Raw genomic sequence first — 24,574 nt, forward strand, 5'->3', positions numbered from 1 at the left:
ACCTTGAATCAAATTCATTACCCTTGAAAGATATTATGTCGAAGAGACATAATAAGCATATAGATACATATATATGATCAAATATGATATCTGTCATATTTAGGTCAAAGACTTATCAGCTCAGGTAAAATACTATATCAACACATAAAAGCAGAAGACTGTAAGGCTGATGAGCTTATTAGGACAGGCACTCAATAACTGCGCAATGGGAATGGGTAGTTCCTTTGAATTCCTGTGGTTTACTGTTGGGCTGTTTAGCCTCAGACCAAATCAGCAAGCGCCGATCGACTACCAGCAGCTGTGCAGCTGCAACTTTTTTCTTACCTAGGGTAAACTGCATGAGGTCAAGGAAACTCTTCCCTCTCAACAATGTGCAGCTTTCAAAGGTTGTAGGAGTTATGACTGGACACTGTCTGATCGGACTTCATATCTTTACGGATGCCAGCAGCATCAGATATTTGGAAGAAGATGAGATATAATCATCTATGATTGTAAATATTTTAGGTGTCATATGTTTAAGCGCAAAAGGAATGTACGAAGGATCTAGACTGTAGTGAAGAAGTAATGAAAAAAAACGCAGCTGGGAAAGCCTGGAACTACATACAATATACGAAGTCTGAAAACTAGCTGCATATATTCTGTCAGTGTTGAGTAAAAAACGTAAACTCGGACAAAAGTTCCCACGATCGTCGGACTTATGATACTCGAATGAACCCAAACTTTTCGGGCCAAAAAACTTCAAGTCCGCAGAAAAAATATAGTCTAATAATCATTTAAGATGTAGTATCCTCCAGTCGCGGTACCAGAATTGCTTTCTTGGAAGGGGTTTTCCCTTCCAACATACTTTTAATATTTGTTACTTCGGAAATTTTACTGTATTTGAATTAGACTCCCCCGTGGATCCACCCTTGTGATGAGTACAAAAACTTTTACAGTTCATTGATCTTTGATGATTTACTGAGCGTCCAATTTTTTCTACAAAATTGTAGGGGAAAGCTCTGCCGCATTTGGTGAATTTTCAAGAAATACCTTCGGGCATACCTAATAGACAGGGAGTTGGTGGATAAAATGGACCACATACCCTCACGATTTATTTCGGAGAGAAGGTTTCAAGTTACACTAAAAGAGGATGGATGGCGAAGGAGCATGCGACTCGCCAGCGGTACTGACAACATCTAAGCAAACTGATCGCAAATAGGCAAAGGAGTGGAAGCCGGTAGCTATTGCTCGAAGTTGGATCTCAGGTGACCCTACACGCTTCGCTAGTACTGCAATGTTTTCCTGACGGAAGTCTTTGCGATCAAGAAAGCGGCTGAGATAGTTAACAATGTAGGAAACAACATAAAGAAAATCAATATATAGGTCGATAGCCAGGCGGCAATTGAGACAAAAATTTCAACAAATGTTCTTAGACACAGGAACTCAGATGTAGTAGATGCCGGAAAGCGGCTGCATATATGCTGGGTTCCAGGTCATAAAGGAAAGTGGGCTCCGGGAAGCGAAATAGCTAACGAAATAGCTGACGAAATTGCCAAAAGTGCCTTTTGTCTGACTACCAAACCAGTACAAGACACGCGGAAGTGACTAAAAATTATATACAATGAAATTTACGAAAAGGCTGATAGATAGATTAGGAAGAGATGGAACGCCTTAAGAACATGCACGAACGCCAAGACCATGTGCAAGAGTCCCGAAAGAAACTACGAATGCTTTTTAATCGATCGGTCTTGAAAGGATAGCCGACATGGGCAAAAGTAATGACGATAAATATAGAAAATGCAGGGAAGTAGGCAGGCGGGAAACGCTGGAACACCAACTATGCCTCTGCTCAGTATTTCAAGAACTCGTTTTAGATATTTAGGCAATTACAGGGATTAGACGATATCAAGTCGCTCTTAAAATTCGCGAAAAACATTGATGTTCTATATAAAGATTACTTAAAAACAATTCAAATTAAACTGCACCTCATTATGGTATTACTAAGGAGCTGTAGGTCAATGCATGGTGTGATATTCGGCCAGTATAAACTAACCTAACCCAACTAAATTCTTGCTAATATAATCTAATAAAAAATTGGGTTTAGTAATATATAAAAAAGTACTTCGTTTTAGTAGGAGCTCATGGCAACTTAAATAAAATATTATTTTCCTATATTTTCAATAAAAAAAGTTAATTTCTTTTATGATTTTATATAAGAAACACCACCTTTTCTATAAGCATACTTTTCAATTCCTCGCCATATGCTAAATTTTAATTGTTTAGCGTGTGCACAACACAAAAATCGTAATAAAACGGAATACAAAGAAACGGACTGAACCAATTCACAAACTACAAATACTTTATATTAGCAGTAGTTGCTGTTGTTCTTGTTGTAATACGCATTAGTTACAATTGCATTTGTTTATTGCCTCGCTAGTGCAGTTGTACATCTGCGAGTGATTTTTTATAGCTGCAAAGCTTGACGCCAGAGCCATGAAATACAAAGTCCAAAGCCAGTTGGCTTTGCGCCTGTGCATATGCTTTGCATTTTTATTTATTAGCAAATTACTTGCGACTACAACGAGAAAAGCGTCAATATGTATGCGCTATAAAACTAGCAAGCAACAACAGCAACTTTCGTATTGTTGGCGACAACAAAAAAAGCTTACAGTAAAGCATTGTGTATAAGAATTGATGCAAATACTTTTTCCTTTCATTACGGGAGACAGCAAAGAAGTTGGCTTAATGTTTGCAGATGTAGAGGCTGTTAAGCTACAACAAGCCACTCTGCGTAGTTATATGCATGCATTTGTATGTATATATGTGTTTGTGTTAGTAAATGCGTGTATGCGTAGTAAATTTGCAAATTGAAAGAAAAAGCAGAAACGGAAAAATTCTGCTGATATTGGCAATTTGCAAATATATTATGAAGATACTTTATTGTTTGTTGCGTATGTCCTTACTGGGCATCTCCCACACAATTGTTGTCTTTATTGGGTACCCAAACGTCTGTTGTATGGGACGAGAAGTAGCGTAAGTGGCATTTTGTGTGCCTGTGTGTGTTAAAACAATATGTGCGTATACTCAAATACACACACGCACACACTTACATATGTGCTATTCTATTTTTACTTGACTCTGACTGTATGCCATTATTGGCCATTATTGTCATTGGCATAAATGAAAATTTACGATACCTCACGCTGCGTTTGTGGGTGTGGAAATGTTATTCACATGCTTGCGTATATATTTGCTAGGTTATGTGCGTTGTGTATGTTTGTGCACTGTAATATGTGGTACCAGCTTAGGCATACAGAGCTCACTTCCGTGCATATATTGCTGTTTGAGACAATATTTTTGCAGGTGGGAGGGGTATATGGGAATGAAATTCAAGTAGAAACTCCGTGAGATAACAGTTTGGTGTCGAGTTTTTCCCGTATTTTAGTGTGAACTACTTTCTGGTAGTCAAAAGCTCATAGTTGTTTTCTAATGGAACTTATAGTATAACGACTATAATAAATTTTTGTAAAAAAGTTGTTTTTCCTTTGGCAGAAGAAAAGATTTGAGTGTAAATTTAATGAATCGAAAAAGTTTATCAACTTTGTTTGTTAACCGCTTTTCATCTCTCTAAAAAACCGTCATAACCTACAACTGACTAGGCGAAAGGGGTCAGACGAAGAAAAAAATTTCCAAGAGGGACAACTGTCAAGCTGTAGCGTTTTAACATACAACATACATAACTGACTCTGAGCTTTTATTCAAATTAAAGTTTGCTTTGGAGAAAGCCGAGTATGAAGCCTTATACAAAGCAAGTTAACTTGAAAAATATATAAGCAATGTCTTCACAACTCACATTATACGCTAATTGTTTTCAACTAATAGCTAGGCTAGCAACCATAGGGGAAGTATTTTTCAAAAAGTAATTAACCGTAAGTTTATAAATCCACTTGCTATGCTACTAAATTAAAAACTGCCATTTAAAACTTACCAATTGTCGTCAGTACGGTGAGCGAGTAGAGAAATGCTTTGGCGAAATTCCATTCGTGCGGCCCATGGCCATGACCGTATTGACCGCCGTGTGTGTGTAGGAGTACAGCTTCCGTAGCCGGACTATTACCGGCAATCGCCGCACCATTTCCGCCACCAGCAGCGATGCCGCCATCCATTTCATGTGATAATTGCAGTAGCGCATCCTCATTCAGTCTCTTGATTAATTGGTCTTGAAATTTGGCAATTTCCAAAGCGGCTAGCCTAAAAGTGTGTAGGGAATTGATAAAAAGAAGTAGTAAGTAAGAAAAGGCAATTGGTATATAGCAGTAGGTGAATTATTAATGCATTGGAAAATGTAATTTATGTAACTTAATACTTTTTTTTTGAGTATGGAGCACAGCTATCAATTTGCAAATTCTTTAAAAAAGTTTGCAAGCATTACATATACATTTTATTCATGTATAATTTTTCAATTATTTAAGAAATATTGGAATTCGTCTCAATATAGGTCAGTTTCAAGCTTAGTATAGTTTAGAACAAAAACATTGAGTTAATTTAATATGTAGTAGTCCGGCAACTGCATATTGAAATGTTGCATACTTTTAGGATTAGTTGCCGATCAGTCGAGACTTAAGCTAACTTAGTCTAGTATTAAAATACATGTATGCATTTCTAAATAGCTTAGCAATTTTACTTCTTAGCATTTATAATAAATACAGAAACTAATTCTGGCAGTTCGTTACGCATACGCACCGTCAGACACCAACAAATTTACATGTGTAGTACTATGTACAATAGGTACATTTGTAGTAGAAAACAATATTAACGTAACGTTTGAAAATGCAAATTGGTGTGTAAAAAATGTTGAATTTTAGAAAATTTGGAAATGTAAATTCCAAAGAAATTCAAAAGTTTAAGATGTTAAAAATTAAAAATGAAATTTAAGTAATAGTTCTATAACCATATAAAATTAAAAATTAAATTTAATTTAAAGAAAAATAAATTACTTATTTATAATTATATTTAATTAAAAATTATTAAAAAATTGGAAAGAAGGAAAAAAAATTTCAGACTTTTGAACTTAAACAAAATTTATAAACTAATTTGGTTTAATAAAAGTAGAGAAAAAATTTTAGTTTTTTGGAAGTAATAAATTTAAAATTTGAAATATTATAAAAATTTTAAGAAATGAAATTAACAAGGTTTAATTAAACTAAATTAAAATTGTAAAATATTAATTAAAAAAAATTAAAATTCCAACAATATAAATTAATTATAATTATATTTAATTAAATAAAAATAAGAAATAAAAAATTTAAAGATTTCTAGAGAAAATTAAAGACAAAAATAAGAATTGGAATATAAATTCAGCAGATATATTTTAACCGATAGTAATTTGCTGAACCACCGATTCCATTTAAGTAGGCAAATTAATTTTTCTTTAATTAAAGATTGGTTTTTGTTAAAATATAAATAAATACATATGTATGTATGTAAGTCAAGTTTTGAACTAAATAAATTTAAAAAAAATTGCGCTTCTGCTGCTACTCTGCTTGGTGCGTTGATTATTTTAATACCCAGTCGGCTATTTACAATTACACAATTTAATTAAAAAAAATAATTATTGCAAATTATGATTTTTGCAAAATGTTACTCATACGCACGGTGGAAGTGCTTCAGTACACATTATGCAAACACAAAAAAATTAAAAAGTAATTAATTGATTAAAACATAATTAATAAGAAAATAAAGTGATTATTTCAAAAAATTTTTAAAAAAATTTTTAAAAATATTTTAAAAATAGCCATATTGAAGTTCAGTATAAAGCATTCAAAATATTTAAAAATTGTTACTTATACGTATCGTAGAACGCTTTGAAAATTGGAAACATATTGTACTAATATTAAAGAAATTAAAACCTCGATGACGTAAGTGGTATAAAGTTAGAAAAATGTGTTTAAAATTATTTGTCCTTAGCTATATTATTATATAACATATTAATACTAAAAATTCAAAATATAAATTATAAATTTAAATTTAATAAAATTTTTTTAAATTTTAATTTTAATTTAAAATTTTAATAAAATTTTCAATTTAAATTTTTAAATTTTAAATTAAAATTTAAATTCAAAATTTTTATTAAAAAAAAATTAAAAATTTAAATTGAAAATTTATTAAAATTTTAATTAAAATTAAAAATTTAAATTGAAAATTTTTATTAAAATTTAAATTTTTAAAATTTTAACATTTTAATAACATTGGTTTTATTAATTAATTTTTTGTATAATAATGCTATTTTGGCATTTAATTAACGATTATTAAATTTCTAAAATTATAAATAAAATTGTAAGAATTTTAAAGAATAATTTTTTGTATTAAAAACCAATTTAATTTTTTAAAATAATTTTTAATTAAATTTTTAATTAAATTTTTAATTTTAATTAAAAACCATTTAAATTTTTTTAATAAAAAAAATTACAAAAAATGTTATTTTGCATGAAAGTTGTATTTATAGCAATTTTATATATACATAGATGTACACTAACCATTCCCATATATACAAAATAAGTGCTAAAATATACACATCTACTTAAAACACTTTATCATTCAAAATATATTCATGCAATATTCTAAGCATTTCGCCAATCATTTTCGCACATACCACACCACCACTAATTAAAGGACCTTAAATCAAACACATACCGTTGCAAATACCTCAACTCATGCGCCCACTAATAGTAAATCATAAATCTTCATTCTTCACTTACTTCGTCCAATTCTCCTTATAGAGTATATTCAATGACACCGTTATATCCCAGATATTCTCAATGGTGCGTTGTCGCACTTCCTGCGTGTCCGCCGACAGCGCCAACTGTGCCGAAGTGACGCCATCGCCGCCGAGCAGTTCATCACCATAGCTGAAATCTATAACGCCCGTGTCGCCATGCTCATCGCTCAACGGTACAATGCCCTCGAGCATGGCATTGGCGGCAGCGGAAGCGACATTTGACGTAGAAGAATAAGCAGCCGTGCCAGATAATGATGCCGCAGCGTTTGCAGCAGCAGCGGCGGCGTCGGTGTGCGGGGCGTATGCGTTTTGTGACGATAACGCTGTGGCATTGTCCAGATGCATTTGTTCGGGTGAAGTGTGATAAATATTTTCCATATTACCGCCACCACGTTTAGTGGAAGCGAGTGTGCGCTGTTGTTGTTGCTGTTGACGTTGTCGCTGCAGCACTGCATGATGACTGGGATGATGATGGTGATTATGATGATGCAGGAACGTTGAGTCTTCGCTCTCGATTGTTAGAAATATGAATGAACCTGTGGATGACAATAGCAAAGTAGTGGAGGTGAATGTGAGAAAAAATGTGTTGCTTATATTGTTATTATTGTTGTTGCACTGTTGATGATAAGGGAAATGAAGATGAATTCCCGGTATGCATAACTAAGGTGGACACACACAATATAACGCGTGGAAGGCATGTGGCAGCAGCGTGCAGGGGTTGGACATTGTGCGCGATAATGAGGGTCCAAACGGAAGCGTCAAGTGTTGCTGAAGTGTCTGGCACTAGCAGTGGAATATGCGCTTCAATGGCTTATATAAGTAGTAGTCATGCCTGCTATTGTTGTTTGTTGTTGGTGTTGTTACTTTCATAGTTGTGATTTTTCCAGGTTTATTCTTGTGTACTCGTGCCATCAACTTTGGTATCGCATTGTACTTGGCTTTAATAGCGAGCGAATAAGCACTAATGCTTACTAAAGCAGGTCTTTGCAAAGTACAGTGGGTTGGTTTGAGTGGAAGCTTGCGTGAAAATTCGCTAAAAAAAACGAATAAGCTCGTTGACCTATGAGAGGGTGGTGGTTTACTATATTCCTCTTCCGAAATGTTTCCCTGTATCTATTTCTAAAGCCGAAGCGAGCAGCGATCGCTGGGAAGGCGTCTTAAAGACTAATGAATATGCCTTGTGGTCTGATTAAATATTCTACAAAAACTTGCGTTTAGAAGTCTGAAAAGTAGTCAGTATTGGTGGACCATAAAGTCCGTACGTAAATAAAAAGAAAACACGGAAATATTGCAGCAAGGCAGCTTCACTAGCGATCAAATTATTTCCAATTTCCTAACTGAAAATCGTTTCCTAGCTCAAAAGCATAGTAGAAGAGAGAAAGAGCTGTTAATTTTTGTAAGCAAATGGCTTTACCTCTGACCTTGCAACTCCATACCACGCTTTCCAGTCGCTTTGACATTCAGCGTTTATTCAGCTAACATTATATTAAGCTGAGCTTGAAAAATATGGAAGTGGGTTACACCAGGAGAGTTTTCCTTGCGTTTATGTTGAAGAAGCGATTTAAGTTCTCTTAAGTTAGGTTACACTCAATAGAATTTCTCTATCTCACTTTGGAAGCTCAACCAGTAATTTTTTTGATCGAAAAATACTAAACATAATGCTAGTTTGGGATTATTTTTGTTAGCAGTTTCATTGCTAAAAAGCTGAGAGTGTAACTCCGTAGCAAGCTTTTCATTCGCTTTAGCATTCAGCGCTTTATTCAGCTATTCCTATATGTAGTTGCATAAGAGACCGTGTCACTGAGAGTTCAGCGTTTCATTTAGCCCTCATTATCTTAGGCTGAATAAGAGAAAAAATGTAAAGCGTGTAAAATATTGGATCGGATTGCATTTGTTGAGTTTCTGCTCCCATTTTTGTTGAAGCTACATATTAGCTTTGTCATCGCTTATATCCTTCAAATATTGAAAGTGTAACTCCACATGAAACTTTCCAGTTGCTTTGGCGTTCAGAGCTTTATTCAGCTAACTTTCGTTTAAGCTGAATAAGTGCTGAATGACATGGGGTCTGAAAAGTATGTTAGCCGGTTGCGCCTGAAGAGTTTATACCACCGTCTGAGATAAGCATATTATATTATTTACGCATTCAGCACTTTATTCAGCTAACACTAGTTTAAGCTGAATAAGTGCTGAATCGCATAAAGTCTGAGAAGTTTCTTCTTCCATTTGTGATGTGCATTTGATATTATTTCCGCATTCAGCGCTTTATTCAGCTAAACTAGTTTAAGCTGAATAAGTGCTGAATGGCATAAAGTCTGAGAAGTTTCTTCTTCCATTTATGATGTGTATATGACATTATTTTCGTATTCAGCGCTTTATTTAGCTAACATTTGTTTAAGCTGAACAAGTGCTGAATGACAAAGTATGTTAACCGATAGCGCCTGAAGAGTTTTTCTTCCATTTGTAATGTGTATATGATTTTATATAGAAATGCGGTCCATTATAAAAATTTTTATGCTGAATTTACTCTTGAAGTTTTTATTTTGCACAGCAAGAGGAGGAGGAGGAGAGAGAGATGTTATATACAAATGCGGTCCATTATAAAAATTTTTATGCTAAATTTACTCTTGATGTTTTTATTTTGCACAGCAAGAGGCGATCGCTGAAAAAGTCACCAAAAATATAATTTCAGAGTTTGCTTGACGACGAGTCACTTAAACTAGAGGATAGATAGAGAGAATGGCTTACACTCATTATAATTGTTATTGGCTCTTCTATTCATTTTATGTTTGGGCTCTTTTATCTTGCTTTATGATTTACATGTGAAGCAATAACAAAGTTAGCCAGTTTGAGTTATATTCAAAAGGTATGTGGATTCCTCCTTAAAGTGGTATAATTTCTTATTTTTCCATTCAAAATATATTATATCAGTCGATTTGATTTATATCTAGTTCCCACGACAGCCGAAAATTTACTCGGACTGACTCAGTTTACTGCCAGTTGCTTGTTCGATTTATCAGTTTCAAAGGTTTTCGAATTTACAAGGCTTAATTATTCAAATTGGCGAACAAATACTTAACGATATTAGATCAGGTAAAAATATCAAGTAAACGCTATAGAAAAGACTCTCTAGCTCTAGATTGCAAAACTTTTTAAAAGCTTTGTCTGTGTTGCAGGCACACAGTGCCTAAGAGGCCAACTGTCAGCACACTAAAGCCAGCTGCTGCTGTCAAGCAAACAAGAGTAGATAAGCGTTGATGAGTTACTTACACAAAGCAGCACAAACACATTCATGTATATATATATACATATATCTACATATATGTACTTGTATATATATATCGTAAGTACGAGCCAAATGTTATATTTGTAAAGTAAATGGAGCTAACGACAATAGTCCAACGCAAGGGTTGCCACATTGGTTATATGCTTGTATAGATAGACAAGTGTGTGCGCTCAACTATTATATTTTTAATGCCAAGCTCCGGTTGGGAGTGGACTTGACAAACTAGCTGTGCCACCGCAAGCACTGTAGCTGCTTAAAAATCTGTTGGCAAGTAGTGTAAGTATGTCTGTATGAGTATGTGTACACATGCTGTGCACACTTCAAGTTTTAAAGCATGCTTACACTCATTAAACTATGCACACTACACAATCAGCGACTAACGGTAGTTGAAGTACTCGTGGTAATATAAAAAGTCAGCAATAAAAGGAGAAGTAGTGGTAGAAGAAATCTTATGTTGCTTCTCCTACTTTTTTGGTATATGTACATTTATATAGTTATGTGTTTATTAAGGTGTGCATTATTTCAGATTTTTTTGGTCAAAAACACCCCCTAAAATTTTGATTTTTTTAAAAAATAATTCAACGTAGGCAAGTTCTTTATTTTCCATGTAAGTCGTGCCTAAATCATTTGATTTTACGCACATAGTTTTTGAATTTTCACGTTAGAATATTTATCTCCGGGGAATGCAGAGGAAGACCTTTCCTCCGTTGGAAAGACCTGGTGGAGATGTAGCTGGCTACTCTTTGAATCTCCACTTGGCAGGCACCAAAGAGCGAAAGGGAAGTACGACTGGCGCGCTGTTGTAAATCAGGGTATGTCCGCGTAAGCGGTGTCTACGAAAATAAAGAAGAGGAATAAAACTAATAAATTTACAACTTTTAAAAGTGATATTTTTCATCCAATATTCTATTAAAAGTTATTCACAGTTAAAGCTATGGATTAAATGTACTGCATTCTCAAAGTACACCATGTCGTATGAGCAACACATAATGTAGGGATTTATATGTTAATAGTTTTGTATGGAAAACTTTTTTATTTGTAGAGCTACCTTCACAAAATTTGGCATGGTTTATTCCCCGAAACAGCAGTACAGCCATTGAACAAATTGTTGAGATCGGACCATTTTAGCATATGTATAGCTGTCATATACACTGGGCTATCAAACGCAAGCTAAAGACCCTTTTATACTCTTTCATGCTATAAGAAGTGCAGCTGTGAAGGGTATTAGAGCTGCGGTACACTTGATGGTAACGTTTTTCTTGTTGTTATATTAAATGGAAATATTTGAGAGGCTAAGGTAAAGTTTCTCTTGTTTTTACATCAAATATAAATATATGAGAGTCTAAGACCTGACAGTTTTTTTGTTTTTTGAATCACCCTAATATGTAAGTGTAAAGTTTAAAGTCCCTGTAAGTGTTAATTAACGCAGCAAGCGTGCGAAAGTGAACACAAGTCCTTGAGACAACATAATCGTTATTGCTATTTTGTATGAACGTTGCTGAAGTTGCATGGCATGACTCTGAGTCCTGAGTGATCGACTATTTAGTGTTGGTCAACTTGCGGTTGTGGACGGCGTTGACTTGCTGCTGTCGTCTTGAGTTGATGTTGCTGTAAGACAAGCATTTATTGTGGCCTTCGTAGATTTTGCACACTCTACCGAAGCGCTCTCACTCTCACACGTTTTGGTTTTATTTTTGTTTTTTTTTTTGGACTTTGTAAGATTTGAAAATTATAAGCATTTTTACACTTGGCAGCGCAAGTTTAATTGCTTTGAGCGTCACGTATTACGCTTAATAGCTGTCCTGTTGTCCAATGTTGCACATTTAAGTTTGCAAAAGTTGCTTCAACTATAACAATTTGTAATTGAGCTGCTACGAGTGTTGCTGCTGCTTGAACGATGTATACAATTAACGGTAATTTGTATGCGAAAGTGTTGAAGCGTAGACTGTCTGTGTGTGTATGTGTGCGTGTAGCTGCATAAATTGTGATTGGGTTGGACCTCGTTGTGCTTGGAAATAAATAATTTATATTTTGTTGTGCTCATATTTATGGAATTTTTACGTGATTTGATTTCATTAAAGGTGTGGATATGAAATTTTTAAAGATAATTTTAGAAAAAGGTTGAGCCTCATATTATTGAGTGCCTAACTACCACTTGGGGAGACATACTATCAGATTTAATTAAAAATATTGTTCTAATAAGACTCCCGTTGGATAAGGTCTCACGTTGCCGCTGTCTTTTTTGATACTAAAAAACTGCTCATAAGATCCACGTGGACGTGATGGACCCATCAGCTACCTTAAACTTGTGGGATCTCAAAGAGAAAGTTTAGAAGTCTACAGCCGTACCTCAAGCAGTTAGTTTCACAATTGAGGAGCTTTGCCAATGGCTGAATTGAATTCGAAGTTGCGACTTGGGCTGTTTTGTGAATCCATTGAAGATCGGCAGCATAATAGGTTACAAGTATTGGAAATAAAGTATATTACGACAACGTCAAACAAAAATGGTATAAATACTGGAATTACGGTAGACCGGCGCAAACGGTGCCTAAGCCATGATTGATGGTCAGGAAAGTTTTGCTATATATTTGTTAGAATTGGCTGGAAGTAATTAAAATGAGCCGCTTTCCTTTGGCCAAACTCTTAGTTCGGGCTTCTCCAGTCAACAGTTGCACCAGTTGAAGTTAGTAACAATCCAAGCGAACAGCTTTGGCCGGTAGAAGAGGAATTGTCTTCCATCAGGATAAGGCTAAATAACACATATCACTTATGACCCGCCAGAAAATCGGCGAGCTTGGTTGAGAGGTTCTTATGCATCCACCTTGTAGTCTAGATCTAGCACCAAGTGATAACTATCTGTTCCTGCCTACGGCTAATAAACAGCTGTGTGAAGGCGAGTTAAAGTGAGAAAGTGAACACAAGTGCAATATCTCTCCCTAGGGGTTGTGCGCTGGATTTGGGACCTGCCATGTAAAAATACCCCCAATGAAAAGAACAAAGCAGCCTCGGATGAGAATTCGAGCTACAGGTCTTAATAAAGAAGGTATCTTGTAAAAGAGTGCACAACTGTTGGCGTGCGCCGATGTTGTCGATATTATTGGCCATAACAACCTCACCGTTAGTTCTGCTTTCTCCAGGTTGGACAAAGAAGCGAAGCCAATGGGTCTGATATTGAAAGAGGGCAAAAAGAAATATCTCCTGTCAAACAGCGAAAAGGAAGAACGTCGGGCGCGCTGTTGAGAACTTGGCTATAACCTCGTAAGCGTTGTCTACGCCAATAAAGAAGAAGAATGGGTAAAAAGAAGGCACGACAACACAACTATTCAAGATTTCTAGTTGCTTACTAGAACACAGCTTACTTGAGTTAGTAAAAACGTCGGAGGTCAGGTTGATTCGACTAGAAACTAGTATTGGAAACTGAAAATTCGACCGAAAAAAGTAAAATAGCTTAGAAACTATCTCTACGGATTCAATAAAAAAGAACTAGAAAAACTCTAAATTTTCTTAAAAGTCTGTGAAAACGTTAAACCTATGTCTACAATGAAACTTCGATGGATTAAGCCCAGACAACTGGACTTATCTGACTCAAACCAGCTAACTTATTTAGGCTGGAATTTCCGACCGATTATAGCGTATATGATCTAAAATCTTATGAGATCTTCACTAAATTATGAAATTTGTTTAATCTTAACTGTATTTAGATATCATTCCCTTACTCACCCAATAAAGTGTAGGCTAGCAGCAATGCACAGATCCCCAGATTCGTTAACAGAGCGGACCAAATTGTTTGTGCCTTCTGTTTGCGATGCTTTTTGTGCTGTGACTTCGTTGTTGATGAAGAGTGGCTACTACCAAAACAACCGCAGCATTTTGGCGAGCGCTTTGAATCCACGTTACTGCTTGTTGTTGCAGCACCGGAGCTGCCCATACCAACGGTGGTATTAGATTGGTGACTATTACGCCCCATATTGGCATTGCTGCTCGTATTTAAGCCAAGCGCAACACCGCTGCTGCTATTGAGTAGACCCACAGAGGGCGCTGGTGGTGGTGGTAACGCTTGTTGCGTGGAATGCTGCAATGAAAGTACCGTTATTGGTGTCGTCTGATGCTGCAGCATATCGCTGTTTAGTGAGAGTGTGGCAGGTGGTAATTGCTGTTGTTGTTGTTGCGCATGTGACGCTGATTGATAACTACTGGTAACACCACTCAAATAACCACTAGACACAGTTGAGGCGGGTAACGATAGAGCAGGCGCTTGCATTAGCGTCGGTGGTGGCCCCGGACCCATGCCACTGCCGCACATACTCAACGTAGATGGTGGCAGTGTAAGTGGTGTTGTTGCTACCGATGCTGCGGCGGCCGCTGCGGCAGCATTCGGATACTTGAGTATACCGACAGGCATTGGGGTGGGCGCATTAGCTGTGGTGACAGCCAGCAGGCCGCCTTCGATGTCCTCGAGCGTGGGCATGGGCAGTAATGGTGTCTTGAAGGTGCTTGTACCGCCACTGTTCGGTGTGCTGCCACCGCCCGCCATCATTGATATGGTTGAAGGTGGTGGTGGCGGCAGCGGTGGTGAGGCGTTTGATGTGGATGACGCGGATGCGGGCAGCTGACCATGTGGTATAATCGGTATATTCACGTAGGTGGTCGTCTGTGAGGCAGGCGACGACGCTGATGTGTCTGCTGAGGTTGTGGTAATGCTGCTGCCACTGGGTGTGGCATAGCCGTTGGTGTAACCGCTATCGGACAGCAAGTTCGTTGGTGGTGGTGGGAATTTCTGCTGTTCGATGTTCATGTTGCGGCAATGAGAGGTTTAGTGCCTGCGTTTGTTATGCAACGGTTATTGGGATTACGGTAGATGGGGTGTGATTTAATGTGCTGTCCATCATTTTCGAAGTTTCTGACGATGTAACTGTTAGTGCTTTCAGGCAGCTTGTGTTTGCTTGCGACTTAATTTTTTAATGTTAAAGAAACTGCAAAAAGAGAAAAAGAAAATGAAAGTTATATAAATATTTTTCAAGAGATATCGGGCATGCAGAGTTGATATTCTTGGAACCATTCCAAAATATATCAAAAGGTTTTTGTGGATCTCCTTAAAATATTATACAAGTAATTTTAACTAATCTTCTAGTCAAATCTACCATCTTAGTTGGTTCGGTTGGCTTCTCTTTTCAATTTTTTTCCGTCCAACATTAAATTTTCATCGAAAATAATAATGTTGTTATTGTAAAAAGTGATAATTTAGCACGAGTTCTTTTTCGACAGATCGCTTTAGAGCACGCTTTGTGTACTGGAAATACGTCTGAGAAATCAGCCAAAGGGACTAAACCCAATTATAATGCACAAAGACGATTAACTGAAGCTGTAGTTTAGGAGACTTTGAATTTTTAATGGTAGTTAATATTTTTTAACAATCTCTAAGACAGTATCCTGAATGACAACCTATAAGCGGGTATTTTTCATAACACTGCTCCTTTCATTTTGACTGACATATAACACTAGTGTTGCAATCTAAAAACTGACAACTTGATCGTAAAGTTTGACTTTTTTGAGGCTACCATGAACGTTTTGACATACGGTCGCTAATTGTGTTGTTTACAGTAACTTGAAATATTCATCTCGGCAAAAAATGGAATTAAATCACGAACACTTTCGTGCGATTAATTTTCACTGCTTTCGATGTGGATCATCTAAGCAACAGTCTATCAAGGAACCTTATTAAATTTTTGGCGATGAAGTTTTATCAAATACCAGGGTTTATCGAAGGTATGGGGAATTCAATCGAGGTCGCAGATTTCTCAAAGACGGATTTCGTGAAGGTCGTCCAAAACAGTTATTATTCTGGAAACTACTGATGCTGTGCGCAAACTAATTTGCCAGTTCCGGAGATAGATACAGCTAAATGGTGGTCCCATATAAATTCAATATTGTCTGGACATTTGAGTGTAAAAAATATGTATACACGGTGAAGTACATAATTGCCGAGCACACAATTTGTCGACCGTTCAAAAAAAGGCTGGTGTCGATTGGTCGGGAGAAATGTGAACAAAATACGATAGCGTTGCTTCGAAGCACATCTATGAAATCGTGAGAGATGTTGAAACGTGTACTTACGCATATGAGCTCGAAAGTCAACACCAGACGACTGTATGGGTGTTTCAAGATGAGCCGAATCCAACAAAAGCTGATGCGGTTGATACGTTTATAACGCATGTTTTGGTGATACCTCAACCTGAGTGGCAAAAGTTCTTCGATAATTGGTACAAACGCTTGCAAAAGTACCATGTATCTAATATAATATAATATTTTGAAAACCAATAAAGCGATTTTCTGGGCTTAAAATTTGTTTTTTTTGTGCTCTAAGCCTGAAATATAAGAGGCAACCTACATATCAGGAATATCTGTCAGAAGCCTCTACTTTTGGTACACCATGAGTAATAATAATTTGAGGGTCTAAAAGTACCTTAAATAATAAGCTTGGACACAGAGGGGCGCCAAACAGCTTAATGCTGGCAACAGAATCGTAGACACTACTAGATGCAGGAAAAGTAAAAACTGGTCTGAAATAGGGCCATCATAAAAATCTTGTCCTAATGCGAAAGCGGTCCCTGAGCAAGGGAAAAAATACATGTTTTAGTGGCTACACGACTCACATTGGATGACGACTCTCATATGATGCAAAGTCGTTTTAAACCCCCCTTAAGCTCTAAAAAATATTAATAATAAACTAAGACGAGGTTGAACTACAAATTTCACTCTAAAGCCTGTTGCTTTGAGCGCACATAGCTTTTGAAATGTAATAATTGGAACTTCTGTTTTTTTTTTGTTGGTTTTCTTCGTTTTTTAACAGTTAGTGAAGAAAAGCAGCAGCTTTGTACGCTAAAACATTAACATTTCTGCATATAACTCTTCTTTCTATAGTTGACCCTTTAATTTAGCCTTGACTAACGCAGATATATTATTATATATTTACAGTTGCACTTACATACATACATACATAGTCAAGTATTGATGTTCTCATACCAAAGTATATACTCCTAAATGTAGGCCATATATTCAGTCATGTATGCTAAATAAATTGCCGCGCTGCTCATGGTATGCCAAATGCACGCATACATACGCGCGTCTACGCAATTTCAGCTCAATTTCACTTCAAAGCACACATAAACACAAACATGCGCAGACATAAAAGCATACTTCAAAATCTGCCTGCATACCTGTCAGATAAGGTTTCAATATGCCAAAGCACTTTATTGCATAGACGCACACACACAAAAACACATGAATAAATATTTTTTTCATATGTGTCAGTATGTATATTTGCACAAATTCTTCACATGCCAGCAAATGTATACTTTTTTGCAGCACTCTAACAATCTGCTCATATTACTTGGTGCTCCTAACAACCGGCGCGGACCTGCTAACCTTCAGCGCTGAGTTGGATTTGGCGGCAAACACGTAAAAATAAGTGAAATAAAAGTAAATAAATAAATAAAAGCGCACTCACTTAATACAAACGCCATATATTTAATTTGTATGCGCTGCTGTCGGCGTAGTTGTATGCGTGTGTGTGGAATTTAAGTGAAAAGCAAACACTTCGTGACAGGCATTGTAAGGTGAGCACTCACATACTAGCCATACATACGTGTAAGTATGTACATATGTCGCTGAATGTGAAAATGTAATCCAGTCAAAAGCAAACATATGTAATCGCATGTGTGCAAGTCTGCTTGTAGGCGCGCACGCAGACGCCACTACTGCTGCACATTTAATTAAATCGACAAATGTTGGTGAGTTATTTTTTTTATGTTTATTTTTGCACTTTTAGTTTGTTTGTCTAGAAAGAATTTTACGCCACAACAATGTGGACGAACTTTCTGTGCGCTTTGCTAGCTGCTTTCTGTATTTATATAGCGCGACATGGTGGACAGCGTGGCCAAGAGACTAACCCGCGTACTGCTGCTGACAGTAACGGGTATTTTGTTACACTCCAATTGCACTTTGCTAAAAAGTAAAGCCCTTGAACTACTCTCTGTCGCAACAATGCTACAAATATGTCGCATATATTTAGGCGCACAACAGCTAAAATGTGTGCGCCACAAAGACGTCGCGCCGTTAAAGTTTCAACGAAAACTGTACATTGTTTTGACAAGTAAAAGTGGCGCTCAAAAGCATGCCATTCGAGTCGCAGCAAATAGAGTTGTGCGAAATGTGTGCGCGCGCCTAAATGTATGTTTGTTTTGTGGCGAAATTGCGCGCTGAAAGGTAAAGCAATAGTTTATAGTTTTATTTTAGAAAGTTTTGCAGTTTAGTGCTGTTATTTTAATTACTTAGCAGAAATTGTTTGAAATCATTGCAAAGTTCGAATTTAGTTTCTATTTGGTATTAGTTCAGGGTTCTGACAGTCAATAGTATCAGTAAGTTTGAAGCAACAAATATTAAGTATTTAATTAATTTGTTAAATATTTGTATGAAGACTAGAAATTTTGGCGCGCTGTATTCTATAGTACTATGTAAAAAGCATTGCAACGCTTCATTGTTCAAAAAAAAATTAAGCAGACACTTCAAAATTCAGTAGACAGATAATCACTACCACTATAATAGAGCTGTTGTCGTTGGAGCTATATCCAGATCAAAAATATCTCATCTGTTAGACCTCAGCAAGTGTTGAGAAATCTCCATTCCTGTTTCTACTTTCTTCTAAACTTCTCATAAAATCCATTAAAAATTCGAAAACTACTTGAAACTTGTAGAGCTCTTTTATTTGTTATAAATACATATAATACCAAGTTACAACAGAAAAGGTAAAGGAACTCGGTCAGGTAGCGATATTGTGTAGAATACTTAAGCTCACTGGAAACGTCTAATTGAATCTCATTAGTATGGCTTTAGACCTGGCAAATACAGATTTTTACAACATGTCACATCTTGCATCTTGACAAACAGATCGACTCAGTGTAATCATCTTATTAGATCAGTCTGGCTTTAGACGTGGCAAATCCAACATAGACCAGATTTTAACAATATGTGAAATCCTGGAGAGTCCCCGCGACAAACAGATAAGCACCCTTCATCTTTTTGTTGATTTCCAAGCAGCTTTCAACAACACAGATATGATGTGTTGATTGATGATTACTCTTATCAACAAGTGCTACTTTGGGGTCAATAACCAATTGAGATGCAGAACTCTTTCTGGATGAAAAAAAGTGAAACTCTATAAGTCTTTTATCATTCCCGCCCTATTAAACGGCACAGAAAAATGTGCTATGACAAACCGAGATGAGAAAGAACATGTAGTATTTGAGAGAAGATCTTTGGAGCCATCTGTGTGAACGATGAATATTGAAGATATATATAGTTAAGCGTATAAAAATCCAACGAACGCGCTGTTAAGGCCAGGTCACTCGCACCAGCAAAAATTCTTCGATTCGAGACTCATGGATGGGCAACGAAAGTAAGAATGCTCACGCATCCCATTGCATAGTGACTTGTCTGCACTTGGGAAGTACAACTGGTGCGACACGCGAAGGATATGGGCAACTAGTGAAGTTTTGTGTTCTCGGTTTATACCGACCCATGGTTATAGTGTCAAAGGAGTGGAAAAAGAAACCTCTTAATAATAATATATTTATATATTATTTTTGAATAGTTGGTTACATGGCATTGTAGAGATATAGTTTATCTTAAAACGAAGAACCTTCATCTTATTTATTTCAAGTGAAACCTAGCTTTTTGTTTATGGAAAATTTGAAAAAAAAAAACACATTTCGAATCAGTAGGTGTTGTCGAGTTAACATCCTAAAGCAGTTTCGATACTATAAAACGTTTTGGAAACGGAAGATGACACCAACCAACTAGATAATAATATAAATTGTTTTGAAGGGGTTTTTAAATTTCCTTGAATACAGATTAAGATCCAAATTTCTTTAGATGGCCGTTATTGAAATACTTTAAGATTATTTCTTAAGAAAGTTATAACCTAACAACCTTGGCCTAAAAGAAGGTTTTTCAAAGCATCGTTCTTAAAGCAATATACGATTTTTTTTCAGAGTATAATATATAAATTACATATAAAAACACATGATTATCTCGAAAAAGTGTTTATATTATCTCATAACTCTGGATATAATTTCGTGCTTTGAAATATACACCGAAAAGAAAGCTTTATAAGGGAGAAATTCTTGAAGAAGAATAAATGAAAAACGTTTGAGAATTATATTCACGGCACAAGTTAAATGAAGGAAATTATGGAAAAATCTTGCATACTTTTAGGATTGCATAAATATTAATAACAATTTTTGTCGCCCTACTATACTGAAAGTAGTATGTATGATCATAATGTTTTTATTGGGAGAGAGTGCTAATTTAGTATTTAAAAAATTTCAGCCTACATATAGGCGTGGAGTATTTGATTAATGAATTACTATAAAGAATGAAGAAATTACTATAAAGAATGAAAAATATCACATCGTTTAAGCTATCAGTAGTATTGAAGCTTGAATAGCTTACTTATACGATCCAAGTTAGCTGAAAGTAAGCCATGCATCAGAATTTTGTTCGTTAAAAAATATTTTTGCATACTTTTAGGCATGTCTATAAAAACTCTTCAATAAAAAAGTGTTCCTGATTACGAAAAAATGCCATCCTATAACTATACCTTCTCATTTATGTAGAAGCCCTTTAGCGAAGGCGAGTCCGAAACCACCAGCACCACCGCTATTGGGCAAACATAGCCCAAGCATAGACTTGTAACTCGACAATCGCTTCTATTATTTTTACCAAAACTTTTGCCATTCATTTTGCGATTTGAACTCGATTGGTTTTTCGTTGCATATCCGGCGGCTGAAAAATGTGCGGCCAAGCGGAAATTGCAACGCCGCGTTTCAGAGTTCAAAAGCCCCCAACAAATAAAAAAGCATACACATACACAAACATGTGAACGACAACTTTTTCTGCACTCGCCACAGCCATAGCTTGTACATCTATATGGCGTACGTAACGTAACGCTTGACTGCGTTAACTGTGAGATTGCACCGCATATGCAGCCACTATATATGCAACACTGCACAGCACAGCTGTGCTGCTAACTGCTACTCGCAGTATGCTGGTGTGGTGAAAGAAATTTGGTTATGCCACACAGTATATTCCTACGCTCTTGTTTTATAATGAAAGCGGTAATTTTTTATTTCGAAAATAGTTTTTAGGCAACTATTAGCAATATCGCTGGTTCGTAGCCATCAGTAACCATTATCTAAACGAACTAGTGATGTGGCTGAGTGGTCAGCTGTTCGTTTGTCGGCTGGCCATTTGTGGGCTCACTGATTGTAGGGGAATTTGTAAGAGCACCAGATTAAAAGTGGCATTTCTGGCACAATAAAATTCATCCATTAGTCTATACAACAACAAAGTGTTATTATTGCAAGCTATGCTGATATAAAGGGCAGTGGTTGGAGTGGACTTTTACAAAAATATCGAATTATTGGGAAGAGTTTGAAGAACGCGTATAAATTTGTAATCAAAATTTGTAAATTCTCCAAAACCGACTTTTATGAATTCGAAGGCTATTGGGTTACAAATTTAATGGAAAATACATTCATATATGAAAATGAAATTTTCGTATTTTAGTAAACACTTGTTGATAGAAGTAATAGAAAAAACACGAAAATCTCTTTATAAGGTTGCCATCCTTTTCGAAAACTAATAAAATAATTAAATATCGCCGTTAAAAATACACAAAACTAAATTCTATACAAAATTAGAAAAAAACAAGAAAATCTCTTTATAAGGTTGCCACCCTTTTCGAAAACTCATAAAAGAATTAAATATCGCCTTTAAAACTGCACAAAACTAAATTCTACACAAAATTGAAAAGAAAACACGAAAATATTTTTATAAGGTTGCCACCCGTTTCGAAAACTAATAAATAATAATAAAATATTTAGATAATCACCATTAGATGGCACAAAAGTATATTCTATTCAAAACTGAAAAAAGAAACAAGAAAATTTCTTTATAAGTTTGCAATATAGGGTTGCCAACTGCTGTTTAGTAGTATATTTTTATTTGTATGTTCATATATTTTTCCCAAAGATCCTATAGGGAACATAAGAAATCAGACAGCAAAAAAATAGGGTTGCCAACTAATTATTTTTATTTTTATTGATAGGGTTGCCAAACGACTTTTGGAATATTTTTTGTAATTTTAGAGAATGTTTTTTTAATAATTGGAAACATTGCAGAGTTGCCAATTTTTTTGATAAATTAAAATAATGATAATAAAAATAAAATTTTAAAATTATCACGAAGTATTCTTGAAAATGAAAATAATTTAAGTGCTAGTTTAGGATTTTGGGCTATCCTGCCAAAAAGCTAATAAATTTTTAAATATATTATCTTTATTTCGGTTTATTACTGCTAAAACTGTGAATATTTATTTATGGTATATTTTTTAAGTATAAAACCAATCAAGGTTGCCACCAGAATTGTTTGAAATCCAAAAAGATCACAAAAAATAAAATAAAATATTGACAAGCAAATATTTAAGCATTTACCCTTAATTATTAGGAAAATAGCAAACAAACAATAGTTAGAGGATACTAAAAGTATTAAAGTAACCTTTAATTGAAACAGAGTTACCATACACCTATGATTTCTGAAATAATTAAGTATTCTATCAAGAGATTATACTTCTTAGCAACGTTTTTAGTGGTTTCGGTTAAAATCTTAAAACGTCAATATTTTTTTTATTAAAAAAGCCTCAAACCAGAAACAGGGTTGCCATTTATATTGGATTATAAATTAAAAAGTTGCCCAAAATACTATTAAAACTTTATGAAGCAGTTAAAAGTTTGATGTTAGAAAAACATGCAAAAGTAAAAAAAATTTGTAGAGCTGCCGTAAAAAAATATTTAAATACATTTACAGAAAGTCAATTATATTAAAGGAGCTGCATTTATCTAAATTTTTACAGAAAAAAATTTTTAAATAAAAAAAAATTACTAGAGCTGCCATAAATTATTACTTTTTCTTAAAAAAAAATATTTTTAAAATTGCTTACAGAAATTCGATTATATTAAAGAAGCTGGATTAATTGAAATTTTGACAGAAAAAAATTATCTAAAAAGTATAGTTGCAATATATACTATATTCGGCAGAGTTGCCATAAGTTTTGTTTGCAGTATTAAAAAAAAAATAAAAAAAACTCTTATAAGGTGTTTATATTTAAACAAATATTAAAATTATAAATATTATTTGTAATAGTATATGTATATATGGTTAATTAAATGTCATTCATTTGAAACAGAGCTGCCATATATCGTACTAATTTTATTATTTTATTTTATATATTTATTTTATACAATATTGCAGTAAGTTTAAAAGTTAGAAAAAAATAGAAATATGTACTTAAGGGTACTTAAATGCCGTTTGTATTAAATAGAGTTGCCATCTATCTATTTTTTTGTATAAAATTGAAAATAAAAATCTTTTGATTAATAGAATAGATATTTTGGGAATCTTGGTAATCAATTAAAAACTTTGGCATATGGAAAAATGGTTTGCTGAATAAGATCTGCAAATATTTGAATTACTTATAATTAATTTAAAAAAAATGTATGTAGTGTTGCCACCTACATATCTGAATTTGTTTAAATTAATATACATATTTAAAATTAATATTTACTATATAATAAATGAAAAAAAATTTTAAGTTTTAAAAAATGTTAGGCAGTGTTGCCACATGTTTTATTAATTTTTTTTATACTTTTAGTGTATTTCATTTCAAACAGAGTTGCCAAAAATGAATAAGTTTTATTGATAAAAATTAAAATTTTAATAAATGTTAAGAAATTACCCTAAAAGTTTACATATCAAAAATATATAAAAAAAATTTCACACCTTCCCCTTCTTAAAGCTTTCTTTACCCCAAAAAATTTGAAATTTAAAATATTGTTGCTTTGAAAGGTGCCATACAAGTTTAAGCTCTCGGGCGTTATACTCACACTTGTGTTTTAATCCAGAAGAAGTACCTTTCTTAACTACACTTAAGACCATAATGTTGCTGTTGGCAGATTTATGTCTGCTCATAATAGCTATTGACACAAGCGAAGTATTTCGGCAAATAACGGGCCAAAGTGTGTTGAAAACAACCGCAAAAGCAAATAAAGTCGGAAAAGGCCTAGCTAAGAAGCGCAAAAGCGAATAAATGTGTGTATATATGTATTGTATGTATGTATATGTATATGTATTTATGTGTGTGTTGATGTGATGATGCATGCGTGGAGCTTAACTCTGTAAGTGCGTGTACTCAGCAAAAATGCGTGCGTAAGAACTTTAAGTACTAACCGAACAGTGGACGGGGCAAATACGAGCGTTTTAACGACACGCACAGCTGATGCGAGGCGCATATGCATTTATGTGTTGGTGTGAGTGTATAACTTTAGGTGTTTGCCATACGCACTGTAAGCATGTTTTATACCGCTTGCTATCACTTTATTTTTTTTTTATTTTATGCTTATTTTTTTTGTTTTTGTTTT

The 24,574-nt window shown here is 34.9% G+C and overlaps 1 protein-coding gene across 1 annotated transcript in view; it reads right to left on the minus strand.

Annotated features, from left to right (window-relative positions):
• LOC120774933 overlaps positions 1-24,574 on the minus strand; it is a 215,960-nt gene that overhangs the window by 4,731 nt on the left and 186,655 nt on the right. Inside the window, exons 4-6 of the mRNA XM_040104811.1 lie at positions 13,761-15,013; positions 6,738-7,293; positions 3,968-4,230 (exon numbers count right to left, since the gene is read on the minus strand). Of these exons, the coding sequence (XP_039960745.1) occupies positions 3,968-4,230; positions 6,738-7,293; positions 13,761-14,835 (1,894 nt within the window). The 5' untranslated portion in view covers positions 14,836-15,013. The remainder of the gene's footprint in view (positions 1-3,967; positions 4,231-6,737; positions 7,294-13,760; positions 15,014-24,574) is intronic.

The sequence above is a fragment of the Bactrocera tryoni genome, chromosome 4 (assembly GCF_016617805.1).
Source record: "Bactrocera tryoni isolate S06 chromosome 4, CSIRO_BtryS06_freeze2, whole genome shotgun sequence".
NCBI lineage: Eukaryota > Metazoa > Arthropoda > Insecta > Diptera > Tephritidae > Bactrocera > Bactrocera tryoni.